General features: G+C 39.9%; 1 protein-coding gene across 1 annotated transcript; it reads right to left on the reverse strand.

Annotated features, from left to right (window-relative positions):
* Positions 1-5,035: 5,035 nt before the first annotated feature.
* On the reverse strand, positions 5,036-6,634 carry TUSC1 (tumor suppressor candidate 1). The gene has a single exon (XM_084898466.1). It carries the CDS (start codon positions 6,351-6,353, stop codon positions 5,718-5,720), a length of 636 nt encoding a protein of 211 aa, XP_084754592.1. The 5' UTR covers positions 6,354-6,634; the 3' UTR covers positions 5,036-5,717.
* Positions 6,635-21,340: the final 14,706 nt, after the last annotated feature.

The raw sequence follows: 21,340 nt of genomic DNA on the forward strand, positions 1-21,340 counted from the left end.
ACAGGAAATAGATGGCACACTAAAGGAGGGCCATTTTAAACTAGTTTAATAAAAGGCCATTTACAAAAAGTTGGGTATGGTTTAGGGACAGAGCAGTACTCTGAAGCTAGTAACAGCTACCATGGAAAACGTCCCACAGCTTGGCCAGAAGTGGCTAGGACCTTTACCAGAACCTACAGACAGAGGGCTCTGTAGAGAAGGAAATTTTACCTGAGCTGTGACTTTTGATAGAAAGGTGTAACCAACCTGTAGCAAGTCAGACCTAATATTACTTCCTCTTTTGATTTCTGCTAGTATGTCCTAGTCACCAAATCCAACCAGAAGTCGACCTTGCCCGGTAGACCAAAAACCAAAGGAACTTGGTAATGTGGTAAATAGAAAGTAGGATGGAGAATGGAGAGTTTGGGTCTGGCAATGTCTGAGATCTGGGAATTATGTTTGGACATTTTGTTTTTATTGGATTCTTTCTGTGCAGTTGAATCTCTCTCAGAAGAATAGTTCATATTCATATTGGTTTAATAAAAATGTTAAAATTTCTTTTTAGTTAAAGAGCCTTTGGATGCAATTATTTTGCATTTTTGTGAAGAAAACTCAACATCTACATCAATAATGTGAAAAAATATTATTGAAGGAGAATGGATTCAGAAACCTTTTGATTATAGCTTTCTGCTTGAGTACATAATCAACCTCACAGTCAGATATTTTCATGTCTTAGAATTATTAGCAGTACTAATTGCCTTATTAAAAGCCCAAAAGTGTTTTTATTCCTCTCAGAAAATGTTGTGAAGCACATAGATTCAGTAATACAACCCTTGGGATTTGCAAGTTAACTTGGTAGACTCCTTATACTTGATAGATATAAACCTGCTTTGAGTTTTCATTTGAAATATATAAAAGGTCAAGCAAAGAAATATATACCAAATTTTTTTCAAATAATCCTCAACCTCAGTAAGTGGTTGAGGAGATTAAAAATTTTTTTAAATCTGAAATAATTTTAATGACTAATTCCTTTGTCTCAAAAGCCAAAAGATATGAAAAAATGATCCTTTATCCTATATAATAAAAGCTTAATATGCAAATCGACTGAACAGCAGAATGACTGGTGGAATGACTGGTTGCTGTGATATGCACTGACTACTAGGGGGTAGATGCTCAATGCAGGAGCTGCCCCCAGCCAGCAGGCCCTGACCAGTGTTGGCAGGGGGTGGGGCCAGCAAGTGGGCAGCACCAAGCCAACCAAGGCAAGTGCCAGCAGGGGGGCCCTAGAATGCCCCACTGGTAGCCCTGCAGATCGGCCCTGATCACCGGCCAGGCCTAGGACCCCTACATGTGCATGAATTTCATGCACCGGGCCTCTAGTAAATAATCATTTTCTTATTTTGATATTAGATTTTAAAACAAAATCTAAACTCATATGTAATTTCTAATTTAAATCTCATAACATAATTCATTATGACATATATTTGGATAAATTATATTACTTAATTTTTAAATTTAAGAAATTGTGTATTAAAGAGATTAATATTCTTAAGTTCCAAAACTAATAAATGAAAAGCACTGCAACTGAACTCTCTGCCTCCCAGTGTAGTATTATTCACATTCTACCAGGAGCTATAAAACATTTTGTGTACATAAAATGAGTTCTGGGTGGAGGAGGGTCACTGGGGATAAAAAAAAAAAGGGGGTACATCTGTAATATTTTCAAAAATAAAGATAATTTTTTTGAAAAATCACGTGAAACAATTACAAAAAATCTCTCAACGGTACTGTGATAGAAATAGTGAGAGAGAAATATGACAGAGAAAGATAGAGATAGAGATGAAAGTAGAGATCCATCCTAATGGTTCTCCCCCTGGGGAAATTCTAATTCTTACAGAGCTCTTGGTCAAATTAAAAAACAAATAAATATAAGTAGAAGTTAGTTTTGTTTTGCTTTTTTACTTGCTCCCAGCATGAATGCACACCCTGCTTTAAAAATTATTAGTCAAGAATGCATACACCAATTTACTCTCTGAAATAAAATAAATTTGCATTGCTCAATGCTCACCTTACAGAAAATGAAGCCCAAGGGTTCTAAGATACTCCATATTCAAAATTATGAAAGAAAAGTAAAAACTATGACAGGCATTGTTTAAAGCAAAAATATAGGATTGAGAACCATTTAGATATAAGGACTATTGGAAAAGATGTTCAGATTCCTAATATTTTTCCTTCCTTCATTAGGTAAATACTGATTATTTAGTTTTGAAATACAAAAGAGAGAACATCTTAGTTTAGTTTTATATTACTGTGAAAGCATTGTTATATGCTTACTGGCTACTCTTTTTTAGCTAATATTAAGGATTTGTAAGATACTTTGCCTTTCTCTGAACGGAAATGGTTTTCTTTGTCTTGTTTGATTTACAGGAGGTCTCAATATACAGAGATGTTAGCTTTCATCCATTTTATGTTCTTTGTATCTGTTGTCTTTTCCTCAACATTGCTTTTATGAGACACCCACATTTCAAGGTATCATTGTAGTGATAACAAGTTCTGAGAATATAATGTATAGCATTGTGATTATATAAAATACTGTTTGTATATTTTAAAGTTGCTAAAAAATAAATTTTTAAGTTCTTATCACAAGAAAAAGAAAGTAATTATTTTTAGTGAGGAATGTTAACTTATTATGGTAATAATTTTGTAATAGAGGCCTGGTGCACAAAATATGTGCACAGGGAGAGGGGAGTCCCTCAGCCTTGCCTGTGCCCACTTGCAGTCCAGGACCCCTCAGGGGGTGTTTGTCTGTTTAAGCCCGATCCCTGCAGTCAGACATCCAGCAGTTGGACGTCCCCCTTGCCCCTAAATGCTTGCCTGCCTACTTGCCTGCTCACCCCTAACCACTCGCTTGCTTGCTTGCTCATTGCACATCAGAGTGACCGGTTGTTCCAGTCATTCCACCGTAACAGTCACTTAGGCTTTTATATATATAAATTACGTCATGTTTGTCCTAAAATTGATATAATGTCATGTTAATTATATCTTTATTTCAAAACTTTTAAAATAATTTTTTTCTAACGTGGAAACTATTCAATTTCTCTGTTCATCAGGTTCCTTATTCAACAGTAGGGAGCCGAAACCAGTTTGGCTCAGTGGTCTACGGACTGAAATGTCCCAGGTTCGATTCCAGTCAAGGGCATGTACATTGGTTGCGGGCACATCCCCGGTAGGGGGTGTGCAAGAGGCAGCTGGTCGATGTTTCTCTCTCATTGACATTTCTAGCTCTCTATCCATCTCTCCTCCTCTCTGTAAAAAATCAATAAAATATATTTAAAATAAACAAACAAACAAACAAACAAACAGTAGGGAATACTACCACCTAGGATTGTGATGAGATGAGCATATTCTAAGTTATGAAGTGTGATGGGTATGTGGTTCCCTGTGAAAGCTGTTATTGGCAAAATGTCTGAGGGATGCTGTGCTAAAACCATCCAAGGTCTCTTTCAGATCTAAAAGTTGTAGAATCCTAGAAAATAAGAAACAACATTTACAGAAAATATATACCCCTCAAGTTTTATGTATAGATTTACATATGACATAGAATAACTTCTATCAAGTATAGGTTCTTAAAGCCATATTTTTATGGCATACTCTATTCAGAGATGGTTCATACTTTTCAGGGATTCCTATATAAAATTTAATAGCTGTACTGTCTTGCTTATTTCAAGTAATGTCATATTTTGTACTAAAAAAAAATAGTATATGGGAGAATGAAAAGGTGGGATTTTTTAAAACTATAGACTCAAAAATGCTAAGCAGGGACATATAAATTCTTTAAAAAATTTAAGTAGATGCCCTTATTACATAGGGCTTTATCTTACATGTTTATTAGTGAATGCTGAAGTGAAAAATGTCAACTCATTCAAAATATACACATCTCTGCTAATACTTATAAAATCATAAAGGAACAAAATATAGAAGACAAAGAAGTGTGTCAGTAAAATATTCACTTACCATTTTCACAATTTGGATTGTAATTCTCATTGGCAGTACACTTACTTTGAAGCAACTATTTTTCATACAGCATCTCACTAAACTTTTTACAGCATTTTTAGGTAGGTTATATTCATTTTAGTGATGATAAGTCTAAGCCTTAGAGAGACTAACTAATTTAAACCCCAAATTAAATAGTGGTTGGGCAGATATCCTTTTGTCCTTTCTTCAGTTTGTACTGCCTCCTAAAAATGTTTATTTCAGTATCAGAAAATGAGCTACAAGGAATAGAAATACTTTTCACGTATACGTTCCTGCCTATTCTCACCATTTCTTTTCATATTCTTGGTCATATGGGAAGATTTTAATAGTCACAACTAAATATCAATTACCTTTAAGTAAAATGCAGTGTCTTCCAAACCCAGGACTAGAAAAATCACAAAACTGTTTGTTGGCACATTGCTTTGTAATATATTTGAAACTTGTGGAATATGCCACAAATAAAACAAAAACTCTAACTCATGATTTTTTTTTTCTACCTCTAACAAAAAAAACTCCTCTCATTTCTTTCCTTGAACTGAAGTGTTTTCTAGCACTTTAACATTCTCTTACATCCATGAGTTTTATCAGGTACAACAGTATCCTCTTCCCTAGTTAGTAGGCAAAAGTGTCATTCATTAACTGAAGTGATTTTTAGAATATTTGCTGTTAGAATTAAGGACTTCTTTTCTATTGAAATCACAATTGAGACTGAAATCATTTTGTTTTCGGGCTTTCGATATACAAATGATTGGTCATTTCTTCAAAATTCTTATACAGTCAAAATTAGGCAAAGTAGCTATGCACTGACTATACGCGAATTTAAAGTCTAAAATGTAATGAAAATAATGAAATGTTTAGACTATCTTAGGTTTAAAAGGATCACTGTGTATGCATAAGGCAAAAAGATAGTTAGCCTGCAAAGGATAACCAAAGTTAGATACTACTAAAATGTGTAAAATATTTCTTAAAGGAAAACATTTAAATGTAAACATTTCACAAACTTCAAATAATAGTCGATGGATGCTTTTAGGTTATTTTTAATGCACCAGGTTTATTTACCAATTCAAAAAAAAACCACTTGTAAGTAGTAGATACTTAAAAAATTCTTAGGGTAAACAAATCGGTATTTATTAGAAGTATATAAGAACGAGAGCCAGGAGCAGACTGAGTCCCTATGTTATAAATAACGCCTTTTTAATAAAAAGGGTGTGCTTTATCAGAAATCCAAGGAATACCAATTTATAGAAACAACAGAATGCTGGCCACATTAAAGTTAATGGCTGGAGGCCATTAGTAGGGGATTGAAGAAGGTACAAAGAAACAGAACCATCTCAAAAAACAAAATGCATTATTCATCCCTCCGAGAACCCAAATAGAGGGGGAAATGACAACAGGTCCTCACAAACCCACGAAAGTTCAGGCATCCGGAGATGTTGCCAGATACCACTTCTTGCCTCTCGGTCACTAGGCCTCTCTCCATTTGGAAACCAGCTGGTGCAAGAGGCAGGTGCTCCACACTCTTGGGGATTCCCCAGGCCCACGTGCTTCTCAGCTGCCCAAGGCCCACTGCGCAGCGCCTCCGCGCAGCTCCCGGAAGTGCTGGCCCAGTACGTACGCGGGGCGTGACGTGAAGAAGTGGGCGGGGCCATGCGCCGAGGAGGAGGAGGGGCCGAGCGAGGCCCCGCCCCTCCCGTGGCCTCCAGCTAAGGCCCGGGTTCCGCGGGCTCTGGGTCTGGGGCGGGAAGGCCGGGCTCGGGCTCTCGCGGGGGCACCTCCTCCTTGTCGGCGGGCGGGCGCGGCGCCCGCTGCTCCAGGTGCAGCTGCAGCAGCGCGCGGCGGTACATGGCCTCCAGCTTCTCGAGGCGGGCCCTCAGCGCCCGGGGGCTGCCGGGCTCCCGATCGGGGCTGCCGCCTCTCGCCTTCCGGTCCGCGCCGGCGCCGGCCTCCTCGGGGCCGGGGCTGGCTCTCGCCGCCGCCGCCGCCGCCGCCGCCTCGGGCGCTCCTCCGTCGCCTTCCTCGCCGGGGAGCCGCAGGGCCTGGCGGAAGAGGCTGCGGTTCTCGCGCTTGAGCCGCCGGTTCTCCAGCCGCAGCCGGGCGTTCTCCTCCCGCAGCCGCGCGTTCTGCCGGTCCCGCTCGTCCCGCGCGCGCAGGGCCTCCAGGTGGCTCGCCGCCAGGTCGGCGAAGCGCTCCTCCAGCTGCGGCCGGGCGCCGTCCGCACGGCCTCGCCAGCCCCCGCCGCCGCCGCCACCGCCACCGCGACCCCGGCCCGGGCGGCCCTGCCCGCCGCTCCGGCCCCCGCGCCGGCCGGCGCCACCACGCATGCGCCACATCGGTCCCATCGCCGCCGCCGCCGAGGCCGAGGTCGCGCTCCGGGGCTGCGGGCGAGCTGGGCCGGCGGGGCGGCCGAGGCCACGCGGAGGAGGCGCTGCTGGCGGCGGGCCAGGGGAGGCCGGGAGCCGCCTGTCGAGGCGTGTCTTGTCTCCGCGGCGGGGCTGCCGGGCCTGCGGGCGGCGGGCCGCGCACACACAATGGCCCTGGGGAGCTGGGCCGCGCGGGTGGGCGCGTCTCCAGCGGGGCCCTGCCTGGCGCTTCCTTCCGTGCAGGCCCAGCTCCGCGGGAACCCGCCGGCCTCGCCCAGCCCCACCTCTGCAGCCGCCTGTACCTGGCTCTTCACTTGCAATCTCAAAGCAAACAGTGATAAGCCCCTGGGGCAAACCTGAAATGCTGCACCCACTTCTGTAGGACGTGCTTTAAACCATCTCTAGGCTTTATACACACGCAACAGAGCTGAGCTGAGCTGAGCATCTGTCAGGAGGCCCTCAAGTGCCAACAGGTAGCACTCAAATAAAATAAATGGGCCATTCTCAATTTGTGAACAGCCTGAAGGCCACTTGCAAACTGCAACTCCATCAAACCTAGGAAAGGCAAACTGTGCTCCATTCAAGAAACATTGAATATTCAGTAAGTCGCAAAGTCTGGGGACGGGTGGATACAACTCATTAAATGAGTCACATTCCTTTTTTTTAAGGATCTCAACCTACAAAAATAACTGGGTTATTGCAAAGTAAGTTAAGGATAAGATATGGAAGCCAAAAATGTTATAGGGGAGAAAAGGACTAGAAAGAATCTGTTTTTAAAGTTAATTCTTAGATTCACTAAAGTCTCCAAGCTACTGGAGCCAGTAAATGAGCAAGAAGAGGATGGAAGAACCTTGGTTCACAGAGCCGGGATTTTCATTAAATACCCTGTTTCCCCGAAAATAAGACAGTGTCTTATATTAATTTTTGCTCCCAAAGATGTGCTAGGTCTTATTTTCAGGGGATGTCTTATTTTTTCCATAAAGAATACGGTACGCATTTATTGTTAAATGAAAATAAAGGAAATTTATTACCTGTATATGGTACGGTAGTACGATAGTTGTCAACACAAACCAGACAAACTGTGAATCCTACAGTATTAAGAATTTACTCATTTATTCAATGACAATCATGTCATCATCTTCTGGAACATCATAACAGTCCAATTCCTGAATTTCCTGGTGAATTTATTGTGACTCCATTTCTTTCAGAATCAGTGGACCAAATCTCTCAAGTTTAGCCTAGTGGGGGAGGGGGGCATATTTTTGGGGGGATGCCTTATATTTCACTCAGAAGGAAACCTGTAAGTAGGTCTTATTTTCGGAGGATGTCTTATTTTCGGGGAAACACGGTAGTACAAATAAAGAGTAACTGGTAAAATATACAGTTATTTAATTTTTTACCCTTTGTAAAGTAAGATCCTAAATACCCACAATCACAAAAATCACTTGTCATTCTCATTTCATGAAGTAAAAAAGCAGAAAAGATGTAATTTCAGAATTTCAAAAATGCAAATTTTGTTTTATTAAGAACCATATCATTCTAAATTCCCATTCAAAGTAAAATATGTAAACTTTTGCAGATATGCACTGACTACTCTGGATTATTGAACAACAAAGACAAAATGTTTTCCCCATAGTGTATACAGAGAATGCAAGAAAATGCTGGCATGTAAGGAAAGGTGATTCTCAGTTTTAGATAGGTTGGAGTTTTAGGAATCTATGAGATAAGTTAGATAGATATGCCATGGAAGCTAGAGAAAAACACTGCATAAGATTCAGTCACCCCCTCTGGGTGTTATGAATTGACTATTACTGTGTTTTATTTTAGTTACACTCTCCTCAGCAACACATTTATAAATCTATTAGCATTCTCTTATTACAGCTCCCCAGATTAAAGCAGTTCCGTCTCACTTGTAGAATACCTGCTGAACTTCTGTACCCACCACTGTGATGAAGCCACGCTAGGTTTTCTAATGGGCATTGATGCTGGTTATGAGAAGGCCTCCATGCCTTCCTCTCTACACTCCAAAGTGCTTTCTTTTGCCTTGATACAGTAATGAAGGAATGTGAAATATGAAAAGCAGGTAAAATTGATTAAACAAAAGGAAATCCAGTAAAATTGACAGTCTGTTTGTTATATCTTAACATTAATCTGATTATACATGGAGACTCCCAAAAGACAGAATTCATTAATACTTCCTGACACTCTGAGTCAGGTATATGTCAAATAGACTAACTTTATTAATAGGAAGGAATAGAGGAAAGGAAAAAGGAAAAAAAGAGAAAAAAAAGAATGGGTAGGGGGAGAAAAGGAAAAAAGATTCAATGAAAGCTATCAAATACAGTTTATAAAATAAAAGTTATGAAAGTTATTTATGCAGAGCCATGAACATTCACCTTAGGGTTAATAAAGATTCTACCAATCTTTCTGAATAGGAGGTTTAGACAATGGATGTAATTTCTAAGTTGAAAGTATTTGGGATAACAGAATGACTGCAATGATTGATGCCAAAATTATTACTTGTGTTTAAATTTAGATAATATCCCAAGAATTCTATATCTGAATATGAACATATATGGTACATAATTTCTAAACCAAGGAGCACAGAACTTAGAAGAATACTTCTACCCACCATTGTTAATGATTTGCATCTGAAAATATTGTGCTAATAGTATAACATATGTGAAAGTAAAATGAAAAAATCTTGGAAAGGAAAAGTTATGAAATGTAAATAGACTAAATATGCAGTTATACTCTTAAAAGAAGAGAATATAGGAACATATATATATATTGGGAAAAATATAAAAGGTAAATGTCTGTGCTTTCCTTTAAAGATGGGAGTTTCTAAACCACATGTGTCAAACACAAGGCCCGCGGGCCAAATCCAGCCCGCCAGGCCTTGCAATGTGGCCCGCACCGCGCTGTCATCACTGCACTCCGCTTTCAGTTTATGATATTGTCAGTTTATGACTGTTCAGTAAACCATTCGGCCCGCGATTTAGGCTGGATTTTAGATTTTGGCCCCTTCTCTGATTGAGTTCGACACCCCTATTCTAAACAGTAAAATTACTTGCTTATTAATAGAAAAAAGCATCAAAGAACACAAATCTGTTGTGGGGAAAAAACCCTGGGTTCAAAATAAGACCACCGGAGGCTGATTAATTAATTTTTTTTAAAAAAAGCAGGCAAGGATTTATTGAACTGCCCAGGACAGCCAAGAGAGCACCACAGGCAGGTGGTCTCCACAGGACGGCACAGTTTCAGGGGTAGGCAATTCCTTTTAAAGGTTTAAACGGCAAGAATTTTCCTTTTGTTCCTAAATCCTAAAGACTAAATTCTAAAGACTGGGGACAGCCGGCAGGGTTGGTTCCCAGTCACAGCCTGCTGGACATTGGAATGTGGCCCTATCTTGCGATAGTGATAACACAGAAGCAGAGCTCAGCGGTTAGTAGTTTCTATCCCTGAAGCTACTGAGTCAGTGGGAATCAATCTCCTGTGATGCTGGTCCCAGGCAAGGGAAAATTGCCTTAGCCTCCAGGTCTTCACCTGGAAGCTGAGGTAAGTACCCAGTGTTTTAATCAGATGCAAGAGCCAGACTTAGCAGGGTTAAAATTCAAACAGCAATATTTTTACCAAAGTATGGTTGCCACTATATTTCAAAATCTATTTCTTAACATAGTATTTTTGTCATTTACTCTTACTCAAAAGACGTAAGAATTCTCCAATAACAAATATGAAACCTATATACCCGTATTTTCCGGCGTATAAGACGACCCCCTAATTTTACAGTTAAAACATAGGTTTAGGCCTATATTCGCTGTATAAGACTACCCCCCACTTCAAAGAAAATACTTACTTTGCCGTCAAGATCTGCAGGTAACTTTTATGCAGTTTTGGTCTTTTGCCCCCGATTTTCGGTTGACTTTTTTTCGTTTCAAAAGTCATCTCATACGCCGGAAAATACGGTAATAAAAGGTTAATATGCAAATTGACCCAATGGTGGGACAGCGGGTCACTATGACTCACACTGACCACCAGGGGGCCAGACACTCAACATAGGAGCTGCCCCCTGGTGGTCAGTATGCTCCCACATGGAGGGCACTGCTCAGCCACAAGCCTGGCTGATGGCTGGCATGTGCAACTGCCTTGGCAGGAGCCTCTCCCGCCTTCCCGGCAGTGGTAAAGATGTCCACTGACAGCTTTAGGCCCGCTCCCTCCGAGGAGCTCCTGGACTGCTAAAGGGCTCAGGCCAGGCTGAGGAGCCCCCCCACCCCCCACCCCCCCACCCCCGTGCACAAATGTCATGCACCAGGCCTCTAGTTAAGGTAATGAATATCACATTCACGTTGGTAGAAATCATTCTACATCTAATATTTCTTTTTCCTCTCTCCTTAAACCACCCTATAATATCTCACTAAAGGAATTTTGATTATTTTGATCAATTATGTAGCAATGTTGAACTCCTTAGTCTGGTATTTAACAGCTGTCCAAAATCTGGATGCTTTGGGTTCCTTACATTACGCCTCTGTTGGACTATTCATTCTCCTATTGAGTCATTGAACTCTTTTGCCCTGAAGTTTGGTTTTAACATCCCTTCTGTGGACTGAATTGTGACTCCGCCCCAATTCTTATGTTGAATGAAGTCCTGACCTGTAGAGGGCCCCTTGGGAATGCAAATGGATGACCTTTAAATTAATGTCAGCTGAGTCCAAGGTGACTGGCACGGCCATCCCCTGGAAACAGCCTCCCAAAATGTCAGAGACTGTTATCAGTACTGATTTCTTATCTTTATCCATGTGCTTGGAATGAAGAAGGAATAGGACCTTGACTTACCCAGGTCTTGATATGCTAAATCCTAGGAATTAGGGGATGAATTGGACCTGGGCACACCCAAAACTCCTTTGACCTTAAACTCCCCTCTGGAAATCAATAAATGAGCTGTGTTGTCTGTGGTTGGTGTTGACTGTCCCTCCATCAGAGTGACAGCCTCCACCCAGCACCCAGCTTTTGGATCTATTTCTGCCTTTTTTCTCTTTCTTAAAGAAAGAAAGATATTTCATAATCCCCAGCTCCTCCACTCAGGAACCTGTCCTTCTCCCTTTCCATGCAGACGCGGAAAAAGGAGAAGCACCCACCGCACTGACCTAACATGTTGGTGTTTGGAGATGAGGCCTTGGGAGGGAATTAGGTGCAGAGGAGGTACGGGAGTAAAGCTCTTATGATGTGATTATTTCCCATGTGAGAACCTACCGCAACAAACCTGCTTCCTTTCTCTCTTTCTCTGCAATGTGAGTACACAGCCAAAAGGTGGCTACCTTTAAGCCAGGAAGAGACCCCTCTTTGGGGAACGGAATCAGCCAGCACCTTAATTTTGGACTTCCTGGCCTCCCTAAGTGTGAGAAATAAATTCTTGTTGTTCATACAGTTCTTTCCATTTTTCCCCCTCAGCTCTCGGGACTGCAAAGATGCCATCCAGGCAAAGTGTTGCCCTACCATTTCATATACCTTAGGTCTCCTGAACTCAAGGTTTGTTTTTCCTCTTTTAACATTTATAAAGTAATGCCTGTTCATGTAATTTGATGTTGAGGTCTTCCCTATGTTAACATTTCTTGTGCAAATAGATCTGCAAATAGAGCAGCTTATATTGTATGAGCGTGTGTGTGTGTGTGTGTGTGTGTGTGTGTATGATAAAAATATTTTTTAAATTACTAGGATGTCAAGAGCATTTATTCAACTTCTTATAATGAGAGGGCAGGGCAGGGCGAGGATAAACTCCGGACTCCACTGTGGGGCAGGGTGGAGTTATCCTCCATTTTCTGTAACTGGACCCTAGCCCTCACCCAACCAATCAGGGTCAGCCAAAGCAGTGATATCAGCACCAGTATAAAACCCCTGGGGCTGGGCTAAATTCACTTTCTCTTCGGCTTAAGTGGGACAGAGCCCATGCTAGCACGGAAGAGGCTCTTTTGTTTATTGCATTGGACTCGGCTCCCTGGTGGTCCTTGGGGATCATGAAGTCTGGGCGTAACAATATAATCTTAAAAAGAGATTTACAAAGTAAAAATGCTAATCATATAATAGTCAACATATAGGGTGTTCCTAAAAAAAATGTATACATACTTTACAACTGATAGCTCAATTGATGTTTCTTTCTTTTCAGATTTAACCCATTGGGATTTAATAATTATTCCAAGTGTATATACATTATTTTGTATATCTGGCAGACTGAGCTTATTGAAACTCACCAAGAAAGATTTGTAGAATGTGTTTGAATCATTCAGACTGAAATATGAAGGAAGTTGGCATTGCCTTGTTAATGATAAGTCTTGCTAGTGACATGTCTTATTATACAGTAGATCTTCATGTGCAGATGTTTAAATAGTTAATTAACAAGAGGCATGACTTTTGTAGTAAGACATACCTGAATTTTACAAATACCACAATCTTCTCACCCCATATATAGGGCCTTGGACAGCCTCCTGAAGTCACAATTTCCTCATTTTTACAATGGGGTTCTTGTGAAGATCTATGAATATCTTAAAATAGAATCAGCCAGCAAAGAGTACTCAATAACTCTTGACATCATAATTTTGTTGTTGTTTTTATTTTATGAGATAAACATTTTAAAAATTAGTTACTATGAATATCCTGTGCTATTTAAAACCCCTGTTTGAGTTATTTGCCTAAAGAAGCATTTTAGCCTGGTGGTGGTGGCTCAGGGGTTGATATCAATCTATGAACCAGAAGGTCATGGCTTAATTCCCAGTTAGGGCATATGGCCGGGTTGCGGGCTCGATCCCAAATCCTGCAGGAGGTAGTGAAGAAAATGTTTCTCTCTCTCTCTTCATTGATGTTTCTATCTCTCTCTTCCCATCCCTTTCTCCCTGAAATTATATATATATATATATATATATATATATATATATATATATATATATAATAAGAATCATATCTTTAAAAAGGATGCATATTATATTTCAGGTGGCTCTAAAATATATAAAATATATATGTTTTTATTATATCTATATAAACATATTTTTTATTATATATAAATATATATATAATTTATGTATAAAATTATATACATAATTTTACAAAATCTGTACAAAATCAATAAAAATATATTTTAAAAAAAAGAAAGAAAAATAAGACATCCCCTGAAAATAAGACCTAGCGCATCTTTTGGGAGCAATAAATATAATAAAAAATATATTTTAATTATATATATATATAATAAAAAACATATATATTTTATATATTTTAGAGCCACCTGAAATGTAATATGCATCCTTTTTAAAGATATGATTCTTCTTTTTGATAGTTCTCATTAAGTGTTTGGGTTTTAAAAATCCATATTTTGTAAGGCCTGTGTGCTGAAGAATTTGGTTAATCACATTCTGACCTTGATGTTTGGTAATATTCTCCCTAAAGCCTTAGTTGAACATGGTTTGTTTTCTAGGAGCAGATTTATTAGGGCTACGAAGGGCATGTATTGATGCTTGGTAGCATGAATATCTCTTTATTGGAATAATTATTAGAGAGTTAGGAATTGGGAATATTGACTGCATTTATTTAGTCTTTTGATATGGACAAAAGTATTAAAAGCTATCAAACACTAGCATTGCCCTCTGACAACATCATTTAATTCTAGCTATGGGGAAAATTGTGACATAAAAGCAGCAGATCTATCTTAATTAGACTAGTTTCTACAGTGGGGGGAAATACCCATCTTCCTTTAAAAATTATAAAAGCACTAGCCAGACTAATAAAAGAGGGCAAAACATTGTAGATTAGCAGATAGTAATGTAGCTGAGAGAAAAATGTAGCCACATAGGATATTTAGCTAAAAGGAGAGTTCAAAATAACTACCGTGTTTCCCCGAAAATAAGACATCCTCCGAAAATAAGACCTAGCTCATGGAAAAATAAGACATCCGCCAAAACCAGTTTGGCTCAATGGATAGAGCGTCGGCTTGGGGACTGAAGGGACCCGGGTTCGATTCCGGTCAAGGGCATGTACCTTGGTTGCGGGCATATCCCCAGTAGGGGGTGTGCAAGAGGCAGCTGATCGATGACTCTCTCTCATCCATGTTTCTAACTCTCTATCTCTCTCCCTTTCTCTCTGTACAAAATCAATAAAATATATTTTTTTTTAAAAAGAAAGAAAAATAAGACATCCCCTGGAAATAAGACCTAGCGCATCTTTTGGGAGCAAAAATTAATATAAGACACTGTCTTATTTTGGGGGAAACAGGGTATTTGAAGGGTGGGGGTGGGGGCGGGGGAATGTCTGTTAATTCTAAATTAATGTTGTTTTATGCTATGTGTTTGTAGACTAGCATTATACCTTAACGAGTCTGGAGCTGTGCTCCCACTAGCCACATATATCTTTTAAGTGTAAATGAGTTAAAATAAAATACAATTTAATAACCAGTTCCTTATTTACACTAGTCACATTTTAAGTGAAGTTCTCACTAGTCAAATATGGTTTAGTGGCTAGCATATTTTAAAAATATATTTTATTGATTTTTTACAGAGAGGGATAGAGAGCTAGAAACGTCGATGAAAGAGAAACATAGATCAGCTGCCTCTTGCACACCCTCTACTGGGGATGTGCCCGCAACCAAGGTACATGCCCTTGACTGGAATTGAACCTTGGACCTTTCAGTCCGCAGGCTGACGCTCTATCCACTGAGCCAAACCGGTTTCAGCTCAGTGGCTAGCATATTGGGTGGTGTGGGTATAAAGCACTTCCTATCACGGAAAGGCCTGTTGGTCATCAATGGGACAATTACTACTATATTCTATTTCTTACTCTAATTATTGGTCTCAACCTTCAAAAAGCCATTATGAAATTCATGAAAATGATGTCCCTGCATATTTCCAAGGTTTTCAGGATGTTTGATTTCATGCCACTGACAAATTACGTTCATCAACCTTGAACCCAGAGGACCATCTTACTCTTAAATATATGTAATCTAAAATAGTGAGTCTCTAAATCTGGGCTATCCAGTTGTGTACACATCATTGAAGGTAGTAATAGGCATTTGGAAATCATTTCTAATTAGAGCTAAGTTATTAACAATCTATTTTCAGAAGGGTACAAAAAACAAGTAATTTAATTTTTCTCCTACCTCTGCCCCTCAAATCCATTCTGTGAGCTCTTCCTTCCATTCCCTTGGATGCTATATTGAGAAGAACCATTAATTTGCAATTACTTCTGAGCTTAATGAACAATTATCATTTTCAGATATTAAAAGTCCTTTGCAATGGAATTCAAAGCTTCAAATGCTCTTCCAATTCATGACTCCTCATCACAGCAATATCACTGCTAGGCCCAGATCAGGATTAACCAGCCTGCGGTGGGCAGGAGGTGAAACTGATGTATACCCTCTTCCATGTTTCACCGCCTCATTCTCCTCTAGCTGCTATTTCTAGCTCCCTCGGGGGCAGGAACAGAGGGACAAGGTGGAAGTAGTATTAAAGAAAAAGGAAGAAAATGCATAGGTAGCTGGTGCTGCCATTTTTTTTTTTCTTGGCTTTGTGCCCTCTGATGACAAGACTTCACTCATTGGGCGCCTTTGTACATTTTGGGCCATGGCACATGATCCTCTGGCATAGGGAATTCCCTTTTCTTCACTTCCAATGGCTTATGTCACTAACTCTTGCTCTATCAGTCAACTCCACACAGCTTCTTTCTGTGTGGTTGTCTTACCTCCCACACATAATCCTTTTAGAGAAATTCTTTGGAGAAGGGTAGAGCCAGCTACATTTCTTACTTTCTACTCGAGAAGTACACAGGTCACTCCCGCTACAGTCTTGTCATTTTTCTCTGTCATCAAAACCAGCTTCAGCTAACCTTTACCCTTCAGCTTTATCCAGGCCACAGTGTCCTGCCAACACCAAGAGCCACAAGACCACTTTTTATCGCACTCCATCTTGGAAGCACATGCTAAGAACACGAGTTTCTTCTGCTCTGAGTGTATTCTGCTTCAGGCTGAGATGTCAGCTTCCATTCTGTGGACTGCTCCCACTCCTTATATCTGGTTCCTTTACTTGAAATATCTAGGAACTTCAGGAAAACATTCCCTGTTATACTCTTCCAAGAAATTTATAACCTAATTCTCCTCTCCGATTATGCTGTCTGCCTATACACAGGACATTGAACCAGCTTACCAGCTTTGATCCTTTGATGAAAAGTCTGGATATGATTTAGCCCCTCTTGGACAAGTAGGCACCTATAAACCATGTCTTTAGCTTTAGCTAAGATGAGGACAAGTTCAACCTTATTTCAAACAGATAACATTTATCCTAGTGAAGGATACACATTCATTCAAGCAAGTAATGTTTATTGAAATTCAACTATGAGCCAGTACTTAAAATATTTAAAATATAATATGTGAAGTTCCTAGCACATTATAGGAATTTGAACATGTATTGCCATTACATATTAATTTTATAAACTCTAAAATTGCAAACTCTCAGATTATACTAAATTCCCATATCCTTTCTTCTCTGTTTTCACTAAATATTTAACTCAATCTGATTAACCAATTAACTTAAATATGTTGTTCTATGCTAGTGATTTCCAAGCTTATATCTTGTTCCAAATAGTCCACTCTGAGTTCCATCTTCATATGTCAGTTCTCACCTGACATGTCTTCTTTACTTCTTTACTATCTCACAGGTATAACAAGCAGCATTTTCTTTTTTAAAAATATATTTATTGCCAAAAGTATTACTGATGTCCCCTTTCCCCCCTCCCCATTGACTTCTTCTAGCCCGCCCCACTACCCCAAGCCTTCACCACCATATTGTCTGTGTCTATGGGTTATGCATATATGCATACAAGTTCTCTGGTTGATCTCTTTCTGCCCACCTATCCCTCCCCCAACCCCTGCCTTCCATCTGCAATTCAACAGTCTGTTCCGTGCTTCTATTTTCAAAATGAAGCTCATAATACACTGCCCTCCTCAGCTGATCTGTTTTTCTCCCAGACTTTCCCATCTTAACAATTAGCTGTTTGGTTGTTTAGGCCTGGTGTCTTCTTTGTTTCTTTCTTCTTCCTAATCATTCCTACTCCTTGTACTAGATGCATCTCAAGTCTTTCATTTCTTACTCTAAACATGTTTTAAAATTTTTCTCAGCATGTCCTCTGAAGTCAGATAGTCCTAAATACTATTATCTGTCATCTGGCCTATGCAGCAAGTGCTCTGCTGGCCTCAACATTTACCATCTTGGACTCAAGCTGAACAAAGCTGCCAGTGTGACCTTTCACAAACATAAATATGAACATGCTATTCCTCTGCTTAAAACTCCTCAGTGGCTTTCCATTATACTTACAATTAAATTCAAAATCCTTATGATGGCCTAAAAAACCCTTGCAGAATCTCTGCTCCTGCTTACTTCTTAAGAATCATGTATTTTTGTTGCTTGCTTGTCTACTACACTGGCTTCTTTTCATTCTTAAAGTTTGTCAAATTGTTTCTCACTTTGGAGATTTTGAATATTCAATTCTATCTAATGGGAGCATATGCTTCCTCTGACTTGCATTTTTTTTTATTCTTTTAAATCTTTTAGATCTCAGCTTAAATATTCTTTCCGTCAAGGTCTTCCTAGATGAGAACTATCTGTTCTATCTAGCCCTTTACCCTATTCTTTTATTTCAGAATGTTGAAAATTAGTTGCAACTATATTTTGCTAATTAATTTTTCCACTAGTCTGTAAGTTCCATTTTAATATATTTTGTTCTTCTGTTCCATGAGTCTGTAAAATATAGAAAAACAGATACTATATCTGATTCATTTATCCCTATAAAGTTTAAACTATCTAGGGCAGTACAGGTGCTCAATTAATATTGGTTGAATGAATGAACCCAAAGGTGATCAATGCCTCTATTTTTTAGCTATTAATATATAACAAAAATCTTTGTTTATTAAAAATAAAATAACTACTAAATTCATTTTTGCTAAGCTTTACTTTTACAATATTAGGGAAATAAGAGTACTATGGAGTTCAAAAGACAAACTGTAGCTTAGTTCAATCATATCTACAGGAAATATCCAGATGTAGAGAGTGATTCACTAAGAAGAGATAACAATCCATTCGTAAGTATATTGTAGGTTACAGTAAAACAAGGCTGAGAAGAAATATTATAGAGTTAAGTAAGCACTTGTAAAAATGTTTGAGAATAGGGAACTTATTCCATAGTGTTTTTCTAGTCCAAAAGAAACTACAGTCTTAAGCAAAAAGAAAAAAAAAATGAGTCAATTTTGTTTACATACCTAATTATATCTTGTACCATGGGATTCTCCCTATGATGAAACCTGAGAGGGCAGTTAAAAGGGGAGGAATGTTGGCTGAGAAGCAGTTCATGAGGAAGCAGCTAGAATATGTTTTAAAGCAAAATAAAACATGGGGAACTTAGAAGTAGACACAACTGTGGCAAATGTATACAGTAGGAAGAGTTAAGTGTTCCTGAGGACACTGGGCAGGTGCAATAAGCGAACCACCACTCTACATTAAATTGGAAATCATATTGAAGAGTTCACCAGTGATTATTTATAGACTGACAGAAAGATGTTTACATAAGGTTATTTAGAAGCAAGAGTAAGAGCAGTAAAATAGAGTAGAAAGAGACTATCTAAAAAGTATGCATCTGAAATGGAATTAGAGGATGGTGCTATATATTATAGTAATACAAGAGGCCCAGTGCACGGGGGCAGGGGAGTGTGTCCCTCAGCCCAGCCTACACCCACTCCAATCTGGGACCCCTCAAGGGATGTCCGACTGCCCATTTAGGCCAGATCCCCCATGGACAGTCAGACATCCCTCTCACAATCCAGGACTGCTAGCTCCCAACTGCTTGTCTGCCTGCCTGGTTGCCCCTAACCACTTCTTCCTGGCAGCCTGATCACCCCCTAACCACTCTGCTGCCAGTCTGGTCACCTCTAACTGCCCTCCCCTTCAGGCCTGATCACTCCCAGCTGCCCTCCCTTGCACACCTGGTCCCTCCCAACTGTCTTTCCCTGCTGGCCATCTTGTGGCAACCATCTTGTGTCCACATGGGGGCGGCTATCTTGTGTGTTGGAGTGATGGTCAATTTGCATATTACCTCTTTATTATATAGGATTAGATTCTAATTTTTCTTCATTACATTTTGGCTACAACATAGATATTAACTTCCTAGGATCTAACTCAGAAGTTTATATAATGTAAGTTGACATTTAATAAGCCATTTCAAAACAGATGGATAGCTAGATGAATGATAAAATGGGTAGCAATGTCTGGCCCAGGGATGGAAAATGCGTGGCAGGAGGGCCAGTATGCCCTCTCCTTTCAGCATGTATGCAATTATCAATAATCATTACAGCATTCTGTCTCGCTAAAGCTGGATTTGGACTCAGTCCTTAAAACTTTCTCAACAAATGCTGCAAACTTACCCTACTAATATGTGGGAGATACGATTTCAATTTCTCCCACAAGCAATTGAGAAAGTGAAGCGTAGATGCTGATCCTCACCTTTCAATGGCAGCACTACATACAACTAAATTATGTGCTTGAGAGTTGTTCAGTGCTCACCTAGCTGAAGCCAGGTGAATCAGGTTGTGATACTGCTTTGTAGCTGCTGGGAATTCCAACTAACTTCGGATAAATCATTGACTACATTCTCCCAGACCCATAATCTCCTGAACTATCGTATGACCCACAGGAGACATTTGTTTACATTTTAGATCCTTTGTTTTCCTATGGATAAAATATCATACATATATGAAATATAAATGTATCACTAGATATACTTTTATGCAATAGAAATGAATTATTCTCATTTTTCAGGGCACAGAGTAATAATAGAAACACATTTGTTTTTTCAAGGTAATTTGAGTTACTTATAACAAGTACAGGAAGAGTTATTGGCCATTTACTTCCCTTTAGTTACTTGCTGCTGAGAGAGATACCACAATTTGTCAGGCTCCCCAGTGTCACGTTAGTGATGATCCAGTGAGTGGGATGAGATGGAAGCGTCCCTATCACCAGTCCTCTCAAAGCAAGCTCTGAAACCTTTTGTTTGAAAGGCTGGAAACAATATTCTCCCCTTATTCCAGATATCAGCAAAGAGCAAACAAAAGCAAAATCTTGTCTGAAATCCTCTCAAATATCTCAGATCGGGACAGTGAGCTGAGCCTGTTGTTGCTTAGAGATTCTGGGTTTCAGGGAGAGTCCAAGAGAAGGAACACTGTTTTAACAGATTTGGTACAATTTTTTCCCTCAGTCACCTCACAAGCAAGAGGCATCTGACTAGGGAAGAGACAAAAGGGTGTCAGAACAAAATATCCATCGAAATACAACTTCAGGGAAAAGACTATTCATATTTAGAAAAATTAAGGAATTGAATTCCACAGCATGAAGACTGGAACAGACATTACATATTCCAGCAGATAACAGATATCCATGGGGACTACCACAAGCTGGTCCCAGGGAATGTGATGTTTGTTTGCTTGCTTATTTTTAAACTGAAATTATTTGGTGACAGTTCAGTGGTTATCATTTCAGGCAGCTCTTTCCTGTTTTAGTGTACAGGCGATGCTACTGCCCAAGACGGTGGAAAGCATGCGTACAGCCTCCTGCAGGGCTCAGGGTCCTGGGCAACCACTGCGAGGTGAGGTCCCTGAGCCAGGGGCGGGAGCCACCCACAGGCACGTCTCCTCTGTCAGAGGCACTGGTCCCAGCTCACTGGGAATCGTCACTCAGTAAGTATAACCCCAACACCTTGTTCCCATCATTACTTTGTATTTTGGGGAAACAGACAGTACGTTGGCTGCTAAAGAAGCTGGAAATTCCTGCCTTAGACCCTTCTTGTCAATGAATCTTCAGCTCTACTCAGGGATGGTGAACTAGGATTAACCATTTACTTTAAAATCTATGTGCAGAGGTATAAAGGGCAGCAACATGAGTGAAATGAGATGA

Source organism: Pipistrellus hanaki (genome assembly GCF_964339955.1).
Source record: "Pipistrellus hanaki genome assembly, chromosome: 11".
In the NCBI taxonomy this organism is placed as follows: Eukaryota; Metazoa; Chordata; class Mammalia; order Chiroptera; family Vespertilionidae; genus Pipistrellus; species Pipistrellus hanaki.